We start from the raw sequence: 23,887 nt of genomic DNA on the forward strand, positions 1-23,887 counted from the left end.
TTATGTTTAAAGAGGAGATCTAAATATTCATCCCAACTAATGTATTAGCAACTCAGTGAAATAATATGCAAAGGTAATACAGCAGTCTCTCCAGCCCATCACATTTCAGCCCACAGAGAAGTCAGGTGTTACCACCACTGTCTTTGCACAGTCCTTCTCCTACCTCTTTTGAGAAAACAAAACTATGACTTTCAAATTTACTGAACAATTTGAGATGAAAAAAACAGAATTTCGTTTTGGTTTTCATTTATTTGAGCCAACAGCCTATTTACAATTTTCTTTAAACTCTTGTAATTACTACTCTCAAAGAGAGCTTCTAAGTTCTGTTGGTACAGTCTGTTTTGTACAAATAGACTACAAACGTAAAATCGGAATTTAAAGAAATTCCCTAGATTCAACTCCAGTCTCCTGAAAGAACTGTGAAACATGCTTACTTCAGATAGTCTCTAGAACATACTCCATTTGCTCCTGGCCATTTATAAGCCATAAAATACAACTCCGCTTTTTCTCTTCATAGTAACTCAAGATGTTTACAACTTGGGAACAAAAAGCTTAGAAAAACCTTAGAGAAACCTAAATGGATCATATGAAATAGCTAGGTAACAGTGAGCGCTTTACTGATGTCCAAGCTTCAAAGAATGGAAAGACAGATCAAAAGATCCAGATAAAGGAGTAAAAGACACAAAAACCAGGAATATAACAGGGATATTTCACTTTACGCCATTTTTTCATCTTTCCTGCCATATGGTTTATTTCCATCATTAACATTTTATCATTATTTTATAGCTAATTCTAGATCACCAAGAGGAAAATGGATCAGCTTCTGACACAATGTCAGTCTCCACAGATTTCTATATGTGAGCTTGGGGGCTGCCCACACTGAAGAAACACCCTTCGTCCTTGTTGAAACTAGTTTGGGAAAGTGTGGCAAAACATAAGAGTTAAAAGCATTAGAGAAGTCTAACTACAATCACATCTCTACAATTCTGAGACATGAAATATAGGAACAGATCTTAAACATTTTGAAAATCAGACTCACACATTTTCTCTGCCAACTGTTTGTAGAACTGATGACAAAAGCCGTTTTTGTCATGCTGATTTAAAAACATTTTTCCCTGGGTATGGTTTACAACTCCCTGCATTCACAATGAAACTTTAAGATTTAAAATTTTCAAAAAACAATTGAAAAAAATAAATCACAGTTTATACTGGATGGGATTTTTCCAAGCCATATATTGGTTATATAAATGTTCTTCCTTTCCAATTAAGTACGCCACTTCACTCTTCTGAAAATTAAGGTGGTTATTACTGAATTATTACCAAATATCTGATAACCAAGTCATGAAGATCAACATGTTATCTGAAGCTATTCCTTTTCACATGAACCAGTTTTGTTCTGTTAATATGTACGGGAGATTCGGTATTCTGAAAGACTTCAGCCTGATCAGGTCTTTCCATTGGCTTACAACAATCTGGTTAATACATTCTAAGCTCTTTGGACTTATCCTCTGGAAAAGCCAAAAACATTTCAATGTACAATTATTTATCTTTTTAAAACTGCAATCACATCAATATCAAAATATTAGAATTGTATTTTTATCTATCATACTAATTTCTAAATTATGCACTGAGAGCCTCATAAAGTCCTGCCATGGTGCCAAAATTTTTAAACCATCAGTTTTCTTGTGAGTGAAATATATGGTACTCTGCACTTTTGAGAAGAAACAAGCTATGGAATAACAGGAGTGGAAAGCAAAGAATGCACATAATTAATTCTACTTTAGCTTTTGAAAATAACTAATAAGTACCAAAACCAGAGGAAAAAAATAAGGAAACCTAAACCAAACCATGCAAGATGATAGATCTTCTAAAATACCTTTTCCAGAAATGCATGCTATTTCAATAATAAGTTCCAATTCAAATATGTAAGACACCTGTTTACTTCCTTCCATAAAAACAGTGCACCTTGTTCAAGTCTCATAAGTTTTTATAAAATATTTGCTCCAACCTTTCAACACTAATATTATAGACAGAATGTCACAATAAACAAGCTCGAGGCTACCAAAACAGGTGTCTTCAATCTCTCAGCTGCTGTTACCCTACACTGTTTTACTGCTCAGCCACCATCCACCCAAATCACCATTCCTGGATATCAGATCTGCCACTCCACTTTGGGGCACATCTTCTTTTGTGCCTTCACTTCAAATGGGAACACTACCAGCCCTCAAAACGATCAACAGCAAACACAGTAACAAAGCTGATAAGCCTTACCTTCCACATATGTAGTTTATTATATTAAAACATGCATTGTATTTCTGAATGTCAAAGCGTCAGAAAAATACCCATCAGCTACCTGCTCATATAACCACAAAGATAGGAGAAAAGAACTCCCACAACCTCATGCAATCAAAAACTATATCTAGTAAAACCACCTAAGTTATGCAGGCAAACTCTTGAAAAAAAAAAAGTGGAAAGATAATGATAAATTGTATATCCACAGTAGTCATTTTTGTACAAATGGTAGCTCAGCTGCCAAAAGTTTAACAGTACAAACAGCAGGCTATTACAAGAAATATGCTTTATCAAATACTTTCGTTCTGAATGTTGCGGGTTTTTTCCTGTAAGAAAAATGTCCTGTAAGAAAGACATTTGGATTACTAGACTCCACTTTTACAACTGCCATAGGAAAGCAAACTGTTGATCATAGAATCATAGAATGGTTTGGGTTGGAAGGGAATTTAAAGACCATCTAGTTCCAACCCTGCTGCAATGGGCAGGGACATGTTCCACTGGATCAGGTTGCTCAGAGCCTCATCTAATCTGACCTGCAACACCTCAGGGGATGGGGCATAACTCAAATGATGGCAAACTCAAATAAGACTTATTAGGATAATTTCAAGCACACTGTCAAAGATTATAGCCCCAGGCATGATCTTAGTAAGCAGTTGAAAATGAAAGGATCAGAAGTTATGAGAGTTCAGAAGTGCATTTGTTTTAAACTACAAAACAGTTCACTGCTGTCTAAATGAGTAGCAAGTAAGGTCAGTGCTTATAACTAACCAGTTACAACAAAAGAGATTCAGCAGAATCTAGAGATCTACACAACCTCTCCAGACTCACAGGGATCTAATCCTGACCACAGTTTAAGAAGAAACTCAAAGTGTATGTATCTAAGACAGAAAACTAATCAATGTCTACCCTATACTACTTTACTAAAGGAATGAGGTTCTTGAGCAAGACGTGCACCAAAAACAATAAAAACAAGCCCTAACATTTTGGGCCTTTAACATAGCCTTGTGTGATCATGTCTTTACAAGGCCTGAAGTCAAGATCCTGTGGCTGGTGAAAGTCTGAGGTCAGATAAGTCTTTGAAAATGTGATATTAAAAGTGTAAATATTTATTCAGTATACATGGAAACACATTTAATCAGGTCAACACCAATTTAATATTTACTGTATCTTGAAGAGAAAAGGGCATTCTCTCCCTACACCCTAAAAAAAAAGAAAAGGAAAAAAAAGTGTTGCGAGCCAGCAAAGTTCAACTCTTGCTGGAAAACAACAGAGTGAAATACGTTTCACTGATACTGTTCTTAATGTTCCTGACAGCAAACAGGAAGCTAACAAAGTCTTACATATTTTGTTGTATCTTAAGGGAATTCATATAAAGATTCAGTGTTTTTTTCTGAAAAGCACTACACGATTATACGGTGAAATAAAAGGGAAGACATTTTTCCCATTCACTCCAGAGGTTAAGAACGAAAAACAGAAACAACTTCTCAGTTGTACGAATGTCCACATGCAGATCTAAGGATCACTGAGTTAACTCACAAGTATAGGTAAACCAAAAGCTTATATCCCAATTTGCTACAATAAAATTTACAAATATCAGATCATAAATGTGATACCAAATAAACAAAAAAGAAGAAAGCTTTAAACTTATCATAGTTGCCGAGTCCTTCAAACAGCAGAGGATATGAAAGAAGATCACACTTTTTTAATGAGTAGTAAAACATAGTGGCAGAGAAGAGGAATAGAGGGTTTCTCATTGTCTCAGCAGCTAGGGGGAAAAAAAGCTCTGCAGACATTTCAGGTACTTCAGCCAACATGAAACATGCAGCAGAATCAAAGGGAGTAAGTAGCTTACATGTCTCTTCACCATTCCTCATACTTAACTGCTAGTATCTACTTGCACTAATCAAAGCCCTGGCTCCTCATTTCAAAAAGCATCCCTTTTTTTCTACCTTCCCCAGCTATTCAGCATCAATCTCTATTTAGTATTTTCATGAGGCATACCATTTAGCTTTTTTTAGCTTCAACTTGCATTCTTTCATGAAAAAGCCACCTCATTGACTTGCAATATGCCATTTAAATAAAGTAGTCTAAAACAGAATATTTGGTTTAGCCCTCTGTACTTTTATGCACCTGTACTTCAATGCTCAGCATTTAAAATGTGGGTCATTTCCGAGGGTCACATTTCTGAAATTGTAGTCCACTGAACTGTTCCTCACTGACATTTAAAACATATCTTCTAAAGAAATGTCATACGGGTGACCAACATATCACGAAATGCAAATAGAGTATACAGACAACAGCATTACTAGTAAATGGTCTAATGTCTGCTATATCCTTACCACTGACAATTCCAGAATAACAAGTGAACCCAAAGGTAGTAATGTTTATGTACTTTTTATCATCCTACAGGACTCTCAAGACCATTATGCACACCAAAAGCTCAGGGACTCCACTTTCTGATGAACTACGCAAGGACAGCCACTTTCATATGAAAAGATCAGCACCCAACTCTACAGACAAGAGGAATTAAGCTTTTTATACAAAATATGCTCAAATGAAGGATTGCCCTTTTCTCAATCGCCTTTCCAATGTCATAATACACTGTGCCTGACAAATACAAAAACAGCTCAAAGCCGTAGCATTGGAGGCTGACAACTACTGTGCATTGGATTCAACAATGTAAATTCCAAAACCAGGTATGCTATCAAACTGCCCTGAGTAGGTTTGACCATTCTAACCTTCTAAATGGCTGTAGACCAAAGTTGCAAGTGCCAGTCTCAGTAATTCAAAGTGAAAGCAATTTTCAGTGATTTGACCAAAGGGTGCATAGCTTATACATGAGATGGTTTTGCTTTGTTTTTAATAAAGAGAATGCAAAAAAAAAAAAGAAGTATCATATCATGGACAGCAAGACATAATTAAACTCTTATACGAAGAGATGTGTGCCTGTATGTGATTAGATATAACTTGCAATTATTAGAAATGCTATGTTTAATTGAACTGGATCAGTGAATTACTATTGCAGTTTTTAAATTAGTATCTAAGTTGAATTTGCCCTTTAAATTTTAAATAAATGTTCTTTCGAGATTCCTATTATTTCATTCTTACAGGTACAATTAATATGACTAAACAAAGTAAAACTTCAAATATCCAGTCTGTGTTGTACTTAAAAATCTCCAATTCCCCTAAAATAAATTACAGTCCTATGACTATTAACATGCCTGTAAAACTATATACTATTATTCTACATATTCATATAGAAAGAAATTTAAAATTAATTAAATGTGTTTCAGAATTAAAGCATCCATCGGTCCCTTTTTTTCAAACTTGTCTGAACACAATCTTCACATTATAAAGTGAAAAATAATTTGGAAATACAAAGCTTGCCACTGCAAAAAAGACAAGTATTGCAAGGAAACTCTGGAGAGTGTAGCACCCAAAACCAACTTCAAGTACAGTACTTGAAATCTCTGTGACAATGGCTAGATTTGAAGCTGACAGCAAGACCTGTAACACTGAACTGACTATGTAACAAATACTGACTGTTAATTATACATCTGCAATTAAATCATTATCATCGGAGTGCTGAAACTATGAGGATACGCATTTGCCTCTAGTCCATTTCAATTTCTTTTTATAGAGCATATAAAGAATTTGAAACATTTCAGTAATTTTCTTCTGTCAAGAACCTGTTCTTGACTCTGATTTTGTGCTTTTCAGAAAAAACTCAGGGCCTGAACTGCGACCTGGAGGAAAAGGATTCTGCAATCGTTAGCCTTCATGATGCCAGCTTAGCAAATGATAAACTGTACGGTATAAAACATTGCCAATTACCTCAACTGTATACTAAGTCAGTTGTATATTACCCTAATTTTCATTTGCCAAGCAGTTTTAACCAAAAGCAAAATGTCAACCATTACAGGAAAACAACACTGAGCATGTTTTATTTAGGAGTATAGTTATTTCTCAGCTTTAAATATACCTTTTCCAAGACTTTAAATGTTAGGGTTAATTTGTATGTACTATGAGGTACAGCACTGACAATGCCACGTATCATCACTAGACGCTGAACAGCTTTCCGCAATAGCCAGCATTATTTCCAGTAGTCAGTGTTCAAATAAATGTGAAATATTTCCTCCTAATCAAATTAATGACAAGTCTACATTAATCACTTCAATCCTGACTGCTATATAGGATAGCTATAAAACAAGACGCTACTCAGCTCACACACAAGTCTGGAGTAAGCTATAATACCTAGATGGACAGCTGCCTTCATTTTAGCTTCATTACAGAACACAAACACAACTCCTTCTTTAAAAAAAAACCCAAACAAACAAATCAAGTCCAGAAGTACCCAACCTACAGACTTAAGTGTTTAAATGTATTGGAATGTTTTTTCTTAAGCATCACCTTGTTTTCACCAGTGAGTTACATAAACTGCTATAAAATTATTAACCAAATGCAAACTGCATAAGAGAAAGTATGGTAAAAGTTTTGATATGATTTAGACTACCCCATCTGCTAGGAAATTTAATGTATATCTATTTTAAGACAAAAAACTCCAGAACAGCAGTCAGACATGATTTCTGGAGCATAACACGACCTTAAAACATAACATAAACAAAGTAAAGGATTTTTACAAGTGAAGTGCAAATATTTTCTAAGTTAATCAAAACTATTTGGGTACAGCAATCTACTGACTCATACATTTCAGCTACTTTAAATATTTAGTAATCATTTCAGTTCTAAAATGCAAAATATGTATAGGTAAGTTTGACCAGAGACAATGATGGAAAGTTAAATTAAAGTCATGTTCTGCACTGGGTACAGAAGCGTTAGAGTGGCTAGCAATGACACTCGGGATTCCCTAAACATAGCAAGTCTTGTACCATTTACTTCCAGGATCAGGGGTTTAGTCATGATATCTTTAAAAACTTCCAATCAGTGTAGCCCAGCATCCAAATACAGAGATACAGCTTAAACTGTAGATGTTGTCTATTAATACTATAATAGTATTATAAAAGAGATAAGTTGGTTAAAATGTCCGTCTGATATTCTGCATTTTCTTTTCCAACAACCCAAAGGGTACGATTTTTCAAGCATTTAGAAAATGTAAAGCATATTGTAAAGCTCTCCTCTTCAGTACAGTTGTCACCTTAAGTTTCAGACTTAATTATTTTTACAGTACTTATACCTGAACACTCAGCAAGCCAGTCATAAGTTGTTTTTCAATATGAAAGTGAAGACTTCTGCTCATACTAGTAGATACATGAGGAAAACAGTCTAAATACCCTATGTTCTTCTGTTCTTCTGACCAAATTCTTCCTTTTCCCACATACGTCAATCAAATAATAAAACTGGAAAAATAAAGTTTATTTTTCTTCTAGCGGCCACAATGTGTTTTCTTCTACTTAAGAATTCAAATTGCATGAAGTACAACACCTAGAACTGCACATCAGTTAGGGCTGCATAACTGCTCTTAAGTTATTGGAGAGTACCTGCTTATTTTAAAACCTATCTTACTGTAGCTTGTAGAAACAACGTGTTCCACCACAGCTCAAATGGAACCATATTACTTAAAATCATACTACATCCTCGCAGGGGTGGGTGAGAGAGCAACCAGTATGTGAACGGTTTGTAGAAGTATATATTGTAATCAGAGATGATACTTTCTAAGGTCAATATAAGTAAAAATCTACTTTGTGACACGGATGACTCTGTAAGAAGAAAAATACGTATTCATTTTCCTTGCTTTTACATTAACTTCAAAATATAAACACTACAAACTGACAATGAAAGGAACAAAGAGTTGCCACAAGAACCATCTTGCAATAAAATAAACATTAACTTTCGGCACAAAAGAGAAGCCAGGTGCCATATCAATACCTCAGCCTGTAAGCATGTGTTCTTGAGTGCCCGCTCTCTGCACAGTACTTCGGTGCAGGATTTGAGCTCTGTGCAGCACGTAGGGAATGTCTGCTTCCATCTCAACCACTGCGAATATACTACGCTCAAACACGGAGACAAGCCTTCAAGGCCTTTGTATTCCCATCCCCAGATTTAAAACACAGCTCCACGAGGTGTTAAAAATGCGCGCTGGCGGGGTGCGGGCACACATGTAAGCAGCGAGGAGGAAGAGGGTGGCAGGAGAGGAGAGGGAAGGCGGGGAAGGGCACGGTCCTCCTGCCTGGCGGTCCTGGAGCCCCCCACGCCGCCCCGCGCAGCCTCCTCTGGCCGCTGCGTGAAGTTGGCCGGGCATCACCCGCCCCACTGCAGGCCAGGCGCAGAAAAGAGGCCTCCTCCTCCTCCTCCTCCTCCTCCTGCGCCCTCCTCTCTCCCCAGTCCGCCGCCAGATCCATTCTTCCCCTCCAGCCGCCCCCAGCCTCACGGCGGAAGGAGTTGGGTGGAAGGGGGGGCGTCTCCATTACCCTCTCCACCCGCCCGCTTCCCAGGGACGGCGACAAGGGCCCTTTCCCGCCCGACGCAGGGGGGAGCCCCGGGCCGGCCTGCGGGAGCGCTCCCGCATCCCCGGGCCCCCCCGGCTCTCGCACCCTCCCCGCGGGAAGGAGGGGGCAGGGAAGGCGCCGGCCCTGGGGCCCCGCCCGCTCCCCGGCCCCGAGGAGGGAGAGCCGTGGAGAAAGGGCTACACACCTCGCTGTTAAAGGCTTTCACGGCCTCCATGTCGCGGCGGAGGCGGGGGCCGGGCGGCTTCTCTCCGCGGATGGCGGCCGGGCCGGGCGGGGGCAAGTCTCGGTCGGTGCGTGCGTGCGCTCCTCGCTCAGGGGCCGCCGGGCCTCCTCTCCATGGCGGCTGGCGCAGGGGGCGGGCGCGAGGAGACGGGGGGCCCCGCTCGTTTCCGTCTCCTCCTCGCCCCGCTTCCCGCCCGGCGGCGCCGGCGCTCCCCTCCCTCCCCTCCCTCCCTCCCTCCCGTCCTCCCTCCCTGGCGCGCTGTGCTCCGGGCGGCCACGCCGGCAGGAGATGGGCGAACAACGCGCAGCGGCTGCGGCGCGGGCGCCAATATGGCGGACACGCGGGGGCTCCTCGCAGCGCAGCACCCGGAGCGGCGCAGAGCGGCCACAGCGCCCCCTGCCGGGCGGCACCCGCACACCGCCCGCGCCACGGGCGCTGCCGGGATGGCGGCGCGTCCGCCCCGCCCGATCCCCTCCTCCTGCTCCTGCGCTTCCGCGCTCCTCCGAGAGCGGGCGAGAAGGGAAGGGTTACGGGAGCGCCGTGTTAAACGCCTCTCTGTGTCGTCACCGGAGGCAAGTCCAGGAGTTCTCGGGACGCCGTTTTCGCGTTTCCGGATCCCCGGACGGTTCGCGTTACCCTCCTCCCATCAAGGCCCGCCGGGGAAACCGGGAACGGCACGCAGGCTTGAAGAAAAGCAATGGGAGAGAGAATCAGCGAGACGTAGGAGGGCAAATAACCCCCGACAATTAAATAAGCCCATCAGTAATCAATATTATTTATCGAGAGGAAAGAAGAAAACCCACAAAAATCGTAATGCAAATCGATCACGAGACCCAGTGCACTTAATACATGAATATTATGACTTAACAATCCAACACCAAAAGGTTTCCAAGTTCATCCCTAGGCATTAAGGCATTTCTGTTTGACAACCCAGGGTGTGTTCCCAGGTTAAGTTGTGGACAGGGTGCAGTTCCATGAACAGCAGTGCCCATACCTGCACCACCATGCCAGTCCAGCAGAGCGCCTGCCTCCCCCTGAAGAACAAACACCTTGCTCAGCTCAGAAATCCCAGCAGCAACAGCTCTATCAAACAGGAAGACTTGCATCCAGGGCATAGGTGTCTGTTCCCTCAAACACAAAGCTGCCGCATGACTCACCTTCATAAGGGAGAGCCTGAAGGAGCTCAGAACCACTGAGGATGAAACCTTAGGTTTGTCTTTAGCTGCTGTTTCCCTTTGCTTGGTTATGTTCTTTCAACTCTACTGACACAGCAGACATGACAGCATGAATTAGGCTCCCGTTTGAATTGTGTTTCATTATTTTCCAGCGACAACCCTAAGCCAGGCTCTGGATAGACTGTGCCTTCCTGCTCTCACAGGTACCCCTCAGACCAGAGCCATAAGGGCTCTTCATGGACAGTGAAGATCCCACTTCAGGCCTGAGCCACAGCCTTACAAACTGAAGTGAGTTTTACTCAAAAACAAGGTAAGTTATAAATTAAGATAAGCCCAGCATCTGAGGCAGACCTGGAATCCTACAGCTCCATTCTTATACAAACACAAGAGAAATTATTGTCTTTTTACGAACAGAATCGGAAGTTCCTCCACCCTTACCCCCCAACCAGCTTACTTAGGGAAAAAGCCTATCTCTTAACAACCACTGCTGTTGCAGTCTCAAGCCACCAAGAGGGCCAGGAGGCAAGAGCAAATGCCCTGTTATGAGAGAATGAGAGGACAGGGTCTATTCAGATTGAAAAGAAAGATGGCCATGAGGTAGGGAGGGCACCCACTAGCAGCCAATACCTGCAAAACAAAAAAACTGAATAAAGCTCATTAACATTTTTGATCATTTGTAAGCAGTTGACTAAGGCTTTTTGCAGACCTCCTACATAGCAGGAGGTCAAGAGGCACTGCTCTTCACTTAAAGCAGGAGAGGTTCTGACCTCTCAACTGAAGGAAAGCCTTTTCCATTGTAAAGATGGCCAAGCAGTGAAGTAGGTTTTCCAGAAAAGCTGTGCAGTCTCTATCTCTTTCCAAGGTCCCATGGGATAAAGACCTTAGCAAGCTACTCAGAGCTCACAACTGACCTTGCTTTGAGCCAGAGGTTGGACCAGAGAGCTCCCCAGGTCCCTTCCAATCTGAGTAGCACTGATACTGTATGAACTGCATAGCTCAGTGCAACCGTCTGGCAAACTCTTTTCACAGATGATTTAAGAAAAGCACACTATGCTTACCAGAAGGGACAAAGCCTCTGTTCCTCTTGTTCCTCTTTTGTTCTTTTTTTTTTCTTCCTGTGGGAATTAAGAGTAAATAAAATATGAAGAGATGATTCTGCTCAAATTATTGTGAAGGCTTTACATGATACTAATTGTATTACAAGAATAACTGCTAAAACTATTTACTTTGTACTCCTTTGGAAAACTTACTGAAATACTGAAGTTACAAACAATCCTCCAGCATCTGGTAGCTTTCCTTTTAGATGAAATTGAAGCAAGCCTAATTTTCCTTATTAAAATGGATAGAATACCATGCTGTAAAAACTTTCCAGAAAAAGTTTTGAAATTGGCTTCAAAGTGATCACAAAACTACCACACAATTGCTTTTCCAGAATTTTTTTTCCAGAAGCATAAAAGTTATTCCAATAAAGGAGAAACCAGAGAAGGAGGGGTAGGATTTACACTTAGAGGTACATGCACAAAGCCTTGGCCTCAAAAGCAGAGTCTGAATTTGAAACTAAGTGATTTCCCTCCCCCCATATTCAACCTACTTGCTGTAGGTCTGTAACAGACATTTAAACAAATATTTTTACCACTTAAAGAGTTTAGATAGCAAAGCCTTTTAACACCCCTATTTAATTCCAGCAGTAGAAAGGAGAATGGGAGTACAGTACTTCTCTAATCTCATAAGGAGCCAGCTGTCATCCAAGAATGAGAAATAGGTAACAGAATGGATACTGTAATACATCTCCAATTGTACTTACATGTTCTAAGTTAAGCAAGCATACAAATGAAGTCATATGAAAACAGTATTAGTGCAGAAACACTGGCTTATTCTGGGGCAAGGCCACCTTGCCCCACAAGGCTTCTAGTTTAGTGACTTGCACTATCACTGCTAACATACCAAAACCGGGAGATTTCTCATTGTGCTGCACAGCAGAGTAAGTGTCAACTTGCTGTGCAGCACAAGCTTTCTGCAGTTCCAGTACTTGGCACTACTGCTGAAACTCTAACCAGAAGCTTTAGTTTTGCAAAGGAAGATCCCATTTGCTTTCCAACACATCAGTGTGGAATTTGCATGATGGGGCACACTTCCTGTGTGTATGCAAACACCTAGCTTTGCAATCAGAGAGAAAACCAGGACTGAATAGGTCTTTAATCTGCTCTTTAGAGCATTTTTTTCCCTCATAAGAGAAGGTAAAATAGGTATGCCTGCCTTTTTCGTACTTCTTACAAGGACAAGTCCAAATATAGACTCAGTAGATCAAACAAGAGATCAAACTGGCAAAGGCTCTTAAGAAATCCATCATCCAAGTGAGCAATACTCTTCTGTTTCCTCTTAGCAGAGGAAATTACATGCAAGTGTTAGATTCAAAACCATATGCAACTGTCAGGAGGGAGAACTGGTGTTCCAGTAGGCAGAGAACACAGGAAAGTAGATCTGTTATTCGTCCCTTGTAGCTTCAGGTAAGAGGATGTCGCTCAGTTTTCTTCACAGTAACTCTCTCCACAATTTTTTTGAATGCACAGCTACAAGTCATCCTCCATGCACACTGCCTATCTCTACTTAATTTTTCAGTGCATTTTCAAAAAGTTGCTTACTTTTTTTACTGAGCTTTAGCACATTTCTCCCCTCTGTCCTTCTTCACTAACGCTACCTCATCTTCCTCTTTCATTTGCATTTTCAGTCCTCCTTCACTATAACCATTGTAAAAGCTTAAACTGTAACTAAAAGTAGAGAAATAAATTTTCTGTTGAACTTCTGAGTTTCTTACAGACATAGGTTCACATAAAGAGCTCTTTCTCAAGTACTTAAAAATTTCAGAGGTTGTAAGAGAATTTTTGAACCATTTGTAACCACACATTACTCATGACAGCCTGATAATTTGGAACCCCAGTTAGTTTACTACACAGTTCCTGCTTGTCAAGCTTGACTGACCATGAATACCTTGCACTTGTCGTGGCATAATAGTGTCAGACTCAGCACACCACCACGGAAACCACCTCAAGACTACTTTATTGAAAAAAGCATGTTCAAAAGCAATTGAAGGTTTAATTTACAGGCCAGCTACGGCTCTCAGAGGCACACACTATAAATCTGTGTTGATTTCAAAGTAAACTGCTTTAATCAGGAAAGGAGAGCAAAGTCTTGGAAATTACCTTTAAGTAACATTTGTCAGATTTGCCTGTAGAAGGTTTGGATAACCTGATGCAAAAATGTGCTGGAGTCACACCTACTGTGGCATTTACAACATTGCTAAGATACGCTTAGCCAGAAAGCATTTATTAATGCTTTCTTATTCTGTGTGGGGTTCTAGTCCTGAAGATTGTGCCATCCTGTTTCTGATTGTAGTGTACAATTACAAAGTAGAGTGATCATTGTTTCCTACAGCTGCATAGTCATGTTTAGTTCTGCTCCTAACAAGACAATTCTTTTAAAATAAAGGTCAGACAATGCATTTGCAGTAACAATTATACCATGCTTGCATCATTTTAAATGTAACAGCAGAACTACAAGGATAGAACAATCTATGATTTCAGCTTGCAAATAATGTAAAAGACTTAAAAAATGTTTTATAGTCAATCCCAACTACAAACATATCCATTTTTTCTTTGAGGGAAGCTCAAACTAAAACAGTCATAAATAATTTTTCAGTAGATATATCTATACATACATATATGTACTGAAATCATCTTGAAGAATTCAATTCCAGCACTAAAAAATAAAACTTTCTAAAATATACTTAAGTATTTCAAGGAAAATTCAAGGATGATTCATTAATAAATGTCAGACATTATAAACAGCAGAAGACTGCTTATTTGGGGTAGTGCTGTTTGTAGAGAAACAAAGTCAAAAGGATTGCAGTAAGAACAATTGAGATGACGAACTGAGAACATTATCTTAATAAAAAAAAAAAAGGAAAAACAAGGAAAAGATATTTGCCTGATGCTTTTTACATGCAGGCTGACAGCATTGAGGGCAGACCTTAATCAGCAGTTTGGATCATTCCTTCACAGTATGTTACTTTCTGTCTCCTGCCTATACATACCAAATTTCCAACTTCCAACAATAAGGCTGCAAAAGCAAAGTTATTTCTCCCACTCTGCTAACTCATTACAGACCATAATAAAAGTGAGCACAATACACTGAGAGTCATTTCCATAGCTTCTCTTTACTATCTCAAGCAAATAATATAGAAAAATGAGTAGTTTTGGTTCAAGCTTTTTTATTTGCTTCAGTCTTAACAAATTGGATTTAGACCATCACATTCATCATCTTAAAAATCTGCATAGACATGAAATCAAAATTTTAGCCAATGCTTAAGATCACTTTTTCTATCAGAAGAATGTGCAATACCACAATAAAGACAATAAAATAAGTAGGCAGATCTCCTAAGCATAGACCTTTGCCACAGGTGTATATGGAACTGGAAAAACGTTTCTGCAGTGGTTGGTCCAGACTCACCCCACTCATCTGTACTATGATAGCTACCAAAGTCTCAGTCTGCAGAGGACCAGAAATGCAGGAGTAGCCAAGTATTTCACATTATTTCACATTGATTAAATCTAACTGTCTTCAATGCCCAATCGACTATTGATAAAAAATCTTTTGAGGAAGAAATTCCACAGAGATGAAATAGGCCTTCTTATCACCCTGACAGTTTTCTCATCACATTCAGCTGTTCAGCCTGATTTTCCAGTTTCAGAACTTCTTTTCTGTCAAGTTATGACCTCATTACAGTCATATAATTTGCATTTTTTTTGTCTAAAGAGATGGAATTCTTGTATCATCCACTGCCTTTCAGTAAACAGTAATTCCAGTTAGCAAAGTAAATTATTTCCTTATGCTTTCTTCTTCTGGTAGGTCTTGGACAGCCAAGCTCACCTCATTAGCAATTCACACAGCAATAGCAGAAACACCAGAAGTCCATGGTGGCACAGACTACACAGAAAATCATTTTTCTTTCCAAAAACATACTTGTGCTTTACAAAAAACAGCTCAGTCAATGAAAGCTTTGCACTAGAAAAGTTAAATGGAAACAAGCAGAACAGAGATTGCATGTGCACACCAAGGTGTTAGCCCACATAAAAGTCCAAGGAATTTTAAATAGCCACCACCTTACCTGTAGTGATAAGGAAAATCCCAGGAGGAAAAAGAAAAAAAAATCACTAGCTACTTGTGGCAGAGCACCAGAATTATGAATCCTGGAAAGAACAACTTCAGGAGCAGTTCCGTCACAGCGGCAGCCCCCTCGGAATCGAGCGGAATGGAGAAGCAGCAATAATTCATGTTTTTTATTGTACGGGTTTTCTTTGGTCTCTGTAATTGCATGGTGCCCCCCCACTCAGCACCATATGGTCCCCCCTCTGTGAATGCAGACTCCGCCTCTGCACAAGCAGGATAGGCAGTCTTATCCACTCCTCCCCAGTCCCTGGTTTTGTTACTGGACTGTGGTCCTTCTGTACCCCCCATTGGTTAGCAGAGCCCTCAAGCCACTCTCTTTCCCCCAGACCTGGGCCCAATCACGTTCTTCCTTCTAGCCCTCCCCCCAAGATGATATAAGCCGCGGGACTTTCGAATAAAGGACTTTTCTCCTTGGAACTCAGAGAAGGAACTAGGTTGCTCTCTCCTCCTGCTAAGGAGGACCGGGTGGCTGAGATTCCTCTGAGAAACCGCAAGTGAGGAGTCGGAGCAATCAATTTCTGTTAATTGGCGCCCAACAGGAGAACCATGCGAAATTTTCTACTGTGTAGAAAATTTTCTACTGTGTAGAAAATTTTTGGGCATCTCCAGGCTCAGGCGACGTAGCGCCCTTGGCTTCCCGCTCAAATGGATTTCTGCAACTCAGCATTGGATTTCGACCTAGGCCAGCAGTTGTATAGTTCTGGAACTCTATTTTATAATATTCATAGGGGCTCTATCTTCAAAGCAGGAGCGCAACACCTACAAACGCTTAAAAAGGCTCATTTATTTGCATGGACACCCGTTAGACAAGGACTCTTTAAAAGCACTGATTAAATGGATTTTAAAGAACAACTACGTGCTGCTCAGCACTATATCATACCATGAATGGGACACATTGGGACGTAAATTATGGAGTGCTATACAAATGAATGACTCTTTTGCATCCCGGGCAGCAATCGCCTGGCGGTTAATATTAAGCACGCTACAGAAAAATGAGATTGTAAAATCAGTGGTTTGGGAGGAGGGAGCGGTGCGGGATCCCAATCAGGGCGCGACTGTGGTGTCGGGAACGGATTCGGGACAGGAAAATGTTTCCTCTTTATCGCCATCCTGCACACATCACGGAGTGCTTGGCTCGCCCTCCTGGACCCAAAATGGTGGTGACCTTTTGTGTTCCCATTCCGATATGTTTACTGAAAACACATACTATAATGACAGTGTTTGCTATTTACACTATTAACTGTGTTTTGAAATAGTATATGTTCCTGGCATGGCAGTTAGCTTTTTCTATGAACATGTAGATTTCTTTCCAGATGCCCTAGTAAAAAATATTTAATTCAATTAAAGCATATATGGTTGGGATAAAAAAAAAGTAAAAAAAAAAAAATTGTGACCCCCTGAGTACAATGCTCAAATTCTACGTGAGGAAACAACAATCCTTCTTGAATGTTATTAGGCAACACTATCAGTATGCTTCAAGCAAGGCATGAGCACATGCCTACTAGTTTTAAGTAAGCCATTAGTTAGACCATCTGTAAGACTGGTAGATGAGAACTAAACCAAAGGAATGATGGCAAATCCCTTTCTTCCTCCTCCTCCAAAAATAAGACTTACCTATCCAAGCTCACAAAGACTTAATACAAACATTTAATATATAATATTGCACAAGAGATATTAAAAAAAAATTAAATCATGGGGTATGAAGGTCAACCAGGTGTCCTTCTCTTTTGAAAGTATAGGCAGAAGAGAGCTTGATGGAAATAAATATAGACACCACCAGTGTGACCAGAATACTTTATCAACTATACTCAAGTGGTTAATAATGTCTAGAAATACCTCTTAATCTTTCACCTACACAAAAGATTCAAGAGTCCACAAACACACACTCCTTACTCTTTGTTATTTCTTGGCCAATAACTCATCATCACGGCTAGGCTTCATGAACGAAGATTTGGGAAGGGCTCTACCTACGTTTGTTACAGGCGTGCTGGTGGCTAAAAAGGCCAATATGAGATAGACATGTCCGACTGCAAAAGGCACAGCAGAAGGACTCCTTGGGTGGTATATTCTGCAAGGCACGATTCTTTCTGCGTCGTCTTTTTTCCTTGAGAGTAATCCTGAGTGCTTTCTCAAAAGAAGCAGCAGCAGCGTTATAGATGGTGTGTCTCCAGGCCTCCCGATTTGAGGCCAGAGTAGACCAGTTATAGTGATCAATATGGCCAAGGCTGAGATGGTGTTTCAGGGAGTCCTTGTATCTTCTCTTTGGGGCTCCTCTCTTGCGGCAGCCGGTGGCAAGTTCACCATAAAGCAAGATCTTAGGGAGGCGGTGGTCCTTCATCCTTGAGACGTGTCCTGCTCAACACAGCTGTGTTCTCAGCAACATGGCCTCAATACTTGTGACTGCTGCTTGTTCTAGAACAGACGTGTTAGTCACATAATCTGACCAGTGGATGTTTAGGAGACAGCGTTGATGGAAGCGTTCTAAGAGTAGCAGGTGGTGGTGGTAGATGACCCATGATTCAAAACCATATAAAAGAGTAGACAGCACTATGGCTCTGTAAACACTGACCTTTGTACTTTTCTTCAGGTGTTTATTTCACCAAACTCTTTTATGAAGCTTTCCGAAGGCACTGTATGCCTTTGCCAACCTGTTGTCTATCTCTCCATCAATCTTACCATCCGAGGAGATGAGGCTACCTAGGTAATTAAATTGCTGGACTGATTTGAGCTCTGATTGGCCAATGGTGATATGGGGATGATGGAAGACTTCCTGAGGTGCTGGTTGATAGAGAACTTCTGTCTTCTTTAAGCTGACTTCCAGCCCGAAGAGCTCAGCAGCATCTGCAAAGCAGGATGTTAAACACTGCAGAGCTGCTTCTGTGTGGGCGACAAGGGCAGCGTCATCAGCATAAAGCAGCTCCCAGACAAGGTGATTTAAGGTCTTAGTGTGGGCCTTCAGTCACCTTAGGTTGAACAGGCTTCCATCAGTACGATATCGAATGTAGATATCGTCCTGATCATCGAGGTCTGCCGTGGCCCTTTGGAGCATCATGCTGAAAAAGATTGTGAATAGGGTTGGTGCAAGAACGCAGCCTTGTTTCACACCACTGGTTATTAGAAAGGGGTCAGAAAGTGCGTTGCCATATCTGACTTGGCTGCACTGATCCTCATGAATTGAGATGGTAATTTTAGGGAACTTATGGGGACATCCTTAACCTTCCAAAATCTGCCATAGACCTTTTCTGCTCACAGTATCAAAAACCTTGGTGAGGTCAACAAAGGTTACATAGAGACCTTTGTTCTGTTCCCTACACTTCTCTTGCAGTTGTCTGAGAACAAATACCATATCTGTGGTACTCCTGTTGGCTTTGAAACCACATTGGCTTTCAGGTAGAATTCCTTCTGCTATAGTGGGTATTAGTCTGTTCAAAAGTATTCTTGCCAGGATTTTGTCAGCAATGGAGAGCAGAGTGATACCATGGTAATTTGAACAGTCTGATTTAGTTCCTTTCTTCCTATACAAAGTGATGATGACTGCATCACGAAGGTCAGATGGTTGCTCACCTAGTTCCCAACAGCGCACCATAAACTCATGAAATTTAGCACGGAGTGCTTGGCCCCCATGCTTCCAGACTTCAGGTGGAATTCCATCAACCCCAGCTGCCTTGCCAATTTTCACCTGCTGTATGGCCTTAAGAGTTTCTCCCAAAGTGGGGGCAATATCCAATTCATTCTTCACCGTTTGTTGTGGGATGGACTGAATTGCTGAGTCTTGCACTACACAGCTAGTACTGAAAAGAGTCTGAAAGTGTTCAGACCATTGATTCAGAATAGAGGTTTTATCTGCCAGAAGCGTTTGACCATCTGCACTGAGTAGAGGGCTTTGGACCTGGTATGTAGGCCCATGTGCTGTTTCCAAGGCCTCATAGAATCCTCTGCGATCACCCGTGTCTGCGCATAATTGAGTTTTTTCAGCAAGATCGACCCACCACTTGTTCTGGATGTCACGGAGTTTCTGTTGGAGTTTGCTGCATGCAAGATGAAAGGCTGCTTTTCTTACATGACAGGATGGCAGTGCAAGGTGTGCTTGGTGGGTGGTTCTCTTCTTCCTCAACAATTCCTGGATCTCTTGATTGTTTTCATCAAACCAGTCCTTGTTCTTCTTGAAGGAGAACCCCAAGGATTCTTCAGAGGACTGCAGGATGCTGTTTTTAATATGGTGCCACAGTGTTTCAGGAGAGGGATCTATAGAATCTATAGAATGATTTTCGAGCCTAGTTTGAAGATTTGCCTGGAATCTGTCTTTCACTGCGGCTGATTGAAGATTGTTAACTTGGAGTCTCCTCCTTGGGATATCACCCCTTTTAGGTTTGAATTTAAGATTGAAGTTAAGTTTACAGCACACCAGTCGATGGTCTGTTTGACATTCTGCACTAGGCATCACGCGGGTATGGTGGACATCGCGAACATCTCTCCGTCACACCAAGACATAATCGATGAGGTGCCAATGCTTAGATCTAGGATGCATCCAGGTTGTCTTCAGACTTTTTCTGCTGAAAGATAGTATTAGTGATGGTGAGCTGTTGCTCCGCACAGAATTCTAGCAGAAGTCGACCATTATCGTTGCAGTTTCCAACACCATGCTTGCCTAATACTCCTTTCCAGGCTTCAAAGTTCTTTCCTACTCTGGCATTGAAATAACCAAGGATAATGATCTTATCATCTGCAGGAACCTTTTGGGTAAGGCGGCATAGGTCAGTGTAAAAGTTATCTTTTTCAGCAGGGTCAATAACTAGCACAAAATAGTAATGTAGAAAAATTATTTGTAAACTCCATCCAGGCAGGGAAATGCTTGCCACTCGAGTATACTTAATTTTAACACTCTTGAATCCACAGTTTCCCAGTCCAAGACTGTGCTTGCCCAAACAGAAGCTGTATAGAAAACACCCATCTGGTTAACCCTGACAGTCACCTGCTTGGGAGCATTAAACTCAGGAATGCATAAAATAATATTTGGAACAGCACATTGGCTGCTGGTGCCTGAACTAGTGGAATTGCTGGGGATAGAGAGCAAAAGTTCATTACTGCCTCTGTAGGAACATTGATGTGGACTTCACAGTACAGTCCAAACCACTCTGTTTGCTTTAGCTTTGACACAGGACAACTTGTAATCCACCTAGCCTTTTTAAGTAAATACCTTTTGCTAACAAGGTATGCTTTGCCATGCTTGATATCCCTACATACACTCCACCCTCAACTCTCAGGCTTTTAAAACTTAGACTTCTTAAGGGCATTTATAGCTAAATGTAAATAATGAGAGGCATATGGCCTATATAGCCTTTCAATTCCATATAAAACTACAGATATACAGGTGAAAAATTACTGTTATAAGAATGGAAACACTGACAAACTTCGTATGCACTTATAATAAGATTCATTCTTAGTGTAAGCAAATATTTTATTTTTTTTTTACCAAGTAATAACAGGTAGATCTTACATTGGTCAGAACTTATAGAATAAGGTATTCAAAATCTCTTTGTCAGCTTTTTTAAGACTCTGTAGCTGTAAGATTTGGACTGTTAACTCAGAGGAAATCATCTTGTCTGGCAGAAATCATCTTGTTGAGTCTGATGTATGTTACTGTGTTCACTCTCTTTAAGGGCAAGCCTTAGGAAAGTAAAACTGGTATACTCTATTTTAACTGAAAGATTGTTTTGCCTAGGTAATAGTATTACTACAGGAACATGAACATTCAAGAACATTTTGTACCATCTGATCTGTTCTTGATGTGAATGCATGAGTCAAAAAATTGCTCCGATTAAGTCCAAATCACTCATAACTTGCTAAATGAGACATTTAGAAGCACAGTAGGGCACAACAGAGGAAAGCTTTGGATGTACTCATGCAACTTTCCAGCTCAACAGCAGTGATGTTACAAATCTTTAAAGCACACCTCACCCAAATCGCCCCAGAACAAGATGTAACAAGTAAAGATTATCTCTCCAGACTAGAGCCCAGCCACTGTTATGACCCAGGTGAGTCTTCTCAATCTTATGCTTACCTTGTGAAGTTCACAGAATGAGATTATATAATTTAAAAACTCTCATGCAACCAGAAATATGGTATGTGCCCAACTAGCAAAAAAACCTTGACCAAACTGAGTATTCAGCTTCATATGCACCTATTCAAGTATAATTAAACTGACAAGAAGCTAACCTACAATTGGGAAAAATATCACTCTTGAATGTCCAATCTAAAACCACTCTGGTGATGGTACAAAGATAAGTGAAATGCAAGAAGTTGACAAACAGTATAAAAAATTTAAAAAGCTTCATATATTAACTTTTGCCCAAGTTTTAAAAAAGTTTTCAAATGCAATCTTGTCTTGGTTTTGTTGTATTAAAATCCACATACAGATATGTACTAAGATTTATTCTTGTATCCTTCAGATAAGAGAGTTGCTTTTGATGAAAAGCTTTCTTTCTTTCCCTGAGCCACAGCTTTCCTGGCATGCTGACAATGTTCACCGAATGCTTTACAACTGCATCCCCAAAGGAAAATTTGCACCAGCAATTGTCACTTCATGGGTTAAATATCTGAAAATCCCCTACTGACTCCTGGCTCCTGACTTTTTGGGAACATAGTCTGTAGCCTCTTCTCAACTTTGTGTCATGCTTCCTTACCATCAAGATATTTGTTCAAAAGCCTCATGAAGGAGAAACAATTCTGTGGATGAAGATGTCCTGAGCCATCAGTGCAGATCTCTCAGCCCGCACCCAGCCCTGGACCTCCATCCGCGACCGACAACTGAATAACGCTGAGGGCGGTTCTAAAAGTGGCAAAGATGCTGGTAAAACATTATTTTTTGCAGTTACAGTCCTGAAGGCTTCTCCCCCCTCCCCTCCTCGGAGAGCCTGTAAGCCAGCCCCGGTTACCCGTGGAGACAAGCGCTGCAACCCCCGGCTGCGACCTCAGCGCTTGGCGTCTCCAACAGCGGCACACGTCGGGCCACCCCGTTGCTCGTCGTTCCGGGCGGTGCCTACGGCCGTCTGCCCAAGCCTCGGAGACGCTGCTGCCTTTTTCCATGCCTTCCCCGGGCAGGAGCACATCCCGCTCCCGGCGGCGCCGCCCGGCCCGGCTGCGGCACAATGGCGCCACCTGGTGCCCGCCTGGCGGGCCGGGAGCGGCCCGGGCGGCGCCGGCTCGGCAAGGGAAGGCGCGTTCCCTCGGGCAGCCGGGGGGTCTTCGCACCTCTTTGTTCTTCTGGAGCAAAATGCGGTTCCCTACCCTGCCCCCGACATTCCTTCTTTCCGTGCCCAACCCCCCGCCTCCCACCAGCCCCACGCGTACCACCGAGGGCAGTCTTGCCCGCAGTCAGGAGTCAGCAGCTCTCCGCTGCGATGGCTCAAAGTACTTTGCAATACAAACCTGGGAGACTGGGACTCCCTGCTCACCCAGAGGTGCTGACCATCCTTCACTCTTGACCCTCCCAAAAATCTATGCATCCTCTCCAATAGCATGGTTTTAACAATGCAGCTGAAAAGAGGTGGTTGATTCAACATTAGCAGGCTAGCTAAGCGTGTTTCATTTCAGAAAGCCCTGCTATCTCCCCCTACCATTTCCCACTGGTGGAAGGAATTAATTTAAAAAAAACCCACTATTTTGCTGACAATCTATATTAATAAAAGATTGTCTTTACTTTTATGCTGCTGTGTTATGCTAATTGTATGTGCCACATCAAAATCAAGCCTGATTATTAGCAAGAGATTTTCACTTCAGCTACAGTTTTGACTGATTTTTATTCCATTTAGGTATTCGTAGCCAGTGTGCCCTGCATGCTGAGGACTGTAACTTGTGCACTCAGCTTTTGTCCATTAATCACTGTGTTCATTCAGAGTTCTGCTGAAATAAATGCAAGTGGTGAACCACCTTTGCTGGATATATCTTGCATTATCTGCTCCTAGTCATTTATGAAGAAATTATACAAAGTATAAGTAGATACAAAATGAGAACTTAACAGTTCAAAACTGCTTTTAGAAACTCATTCTTTCTTAATTTTAATGCTTAAGTTTCCTCTTCTTTAATTTTTTTCTCACATTCTGAGCTCTCTGGTTCAGTCACAAGCTACCTAAAAACTAGGGAAATGACTGCCTCTCACACAGCACTCAGAGACGGGACTCCAGTCTTGCTTTTGACCTCTCAAAGCTCCTAGTTGTGAGTACCAGAGAATTTTCAGGCTTCTTTATACAGCTCAACTCCTTGATGTAGCATCATGAAGGGCTGAACTTGTAATAACAAAGCTGAGGCTGTACATTAATAAAATGCTTTGTAAACCACAGGCATACAGTCTGTCAGTGTAGCACCTGTATTTACTTAATAGGTCTGACAATCCTGTAATTAAAATACTAATTCTAATGAAAGGAATCCAGGCACTATCATTTCTGCCTGGTGGCATCTCATGGCAGTGTGGCAAATGATGACCTGAGTACAACAAAAAAGCAAAC

The 23,887-nt window shown here is 41.3% G+C and overlaps 1 protein-coding gene and 2 long non-coding RNA genes across 5 annotated transcripts in view; 2 read left to right on the forward strand and 1 right to left on the reverse strand.

Moving 5' to 3' along the window:
* SCAF8 (SR-related CTD associated factor 8) overlaps window positions 1-9,167 on the reverse strand; it is an 86,983-nt gene extending 77,816 nt beyond the window's left edge. Inside the window, exon 1 of one of the 3 annotated variants that reach the window (XM_017822039.1) lies at window positions 8,944-9,156. In XM_017822039.1, coding sequence (XP_017677528.1) covers window positions 8,944-8,973 — 30 coding nt within the window. In that variant the 5' untranslated portion in view covers window positions 8,974-9,156. Of the gene's footprint in view, window positions 1-8,943 lie in introns of all 3 variants that reach the window. The other 2 variants (XM_017822040.1, XM_017822038.1) reach the window with 2 other exon arrangements.
* A 355-nt stretch (window positions 9,168-9,522) lies between these two features.
* On the forward strand, window positions 9,523-22,347 carry LOC108500755. The gene is made up of 3 exons (XR_001875984.1): window positions 9,523-10,192; window positions 10,310-10,467; window positions 21,884-22,347. It is a non-coding gene; the product is annotated as an uncharacterized LOC108500755 (long non-coding RNA).
* Window positions 15,090-21,530, forward strand: LOC108500756. The gene is made up of 3 exons (XR_001875985.1): window positions 15,090-16,072; window positions 17,875-17,880; window positions 21,106-21,530. It is a non-coding gene; the product is annotated as an uncharacterized LOC108500756 (long non-coding RNA).
* Window positions 22,348-23,887: the final 1,540 nt, after the last annotated feature.

This window comes from Lepidothrix coronata, unplaced genomic scaffold, assembly GCF_001604755.1.
Source record: "Lepidothrix coronata isolate B3197 unplaced genomic scaffold, Lepidothrix_coronata-1.0 Scaffold94, whole genome shotgun sequence".
Classification (NCBI taxonomy): domain Eukaryota; kingdom Metazoa; phylum Chordata; class Aves; order Passeriformes; family Pipridae; genus Lepidothrix; species Lepidothrix coronata.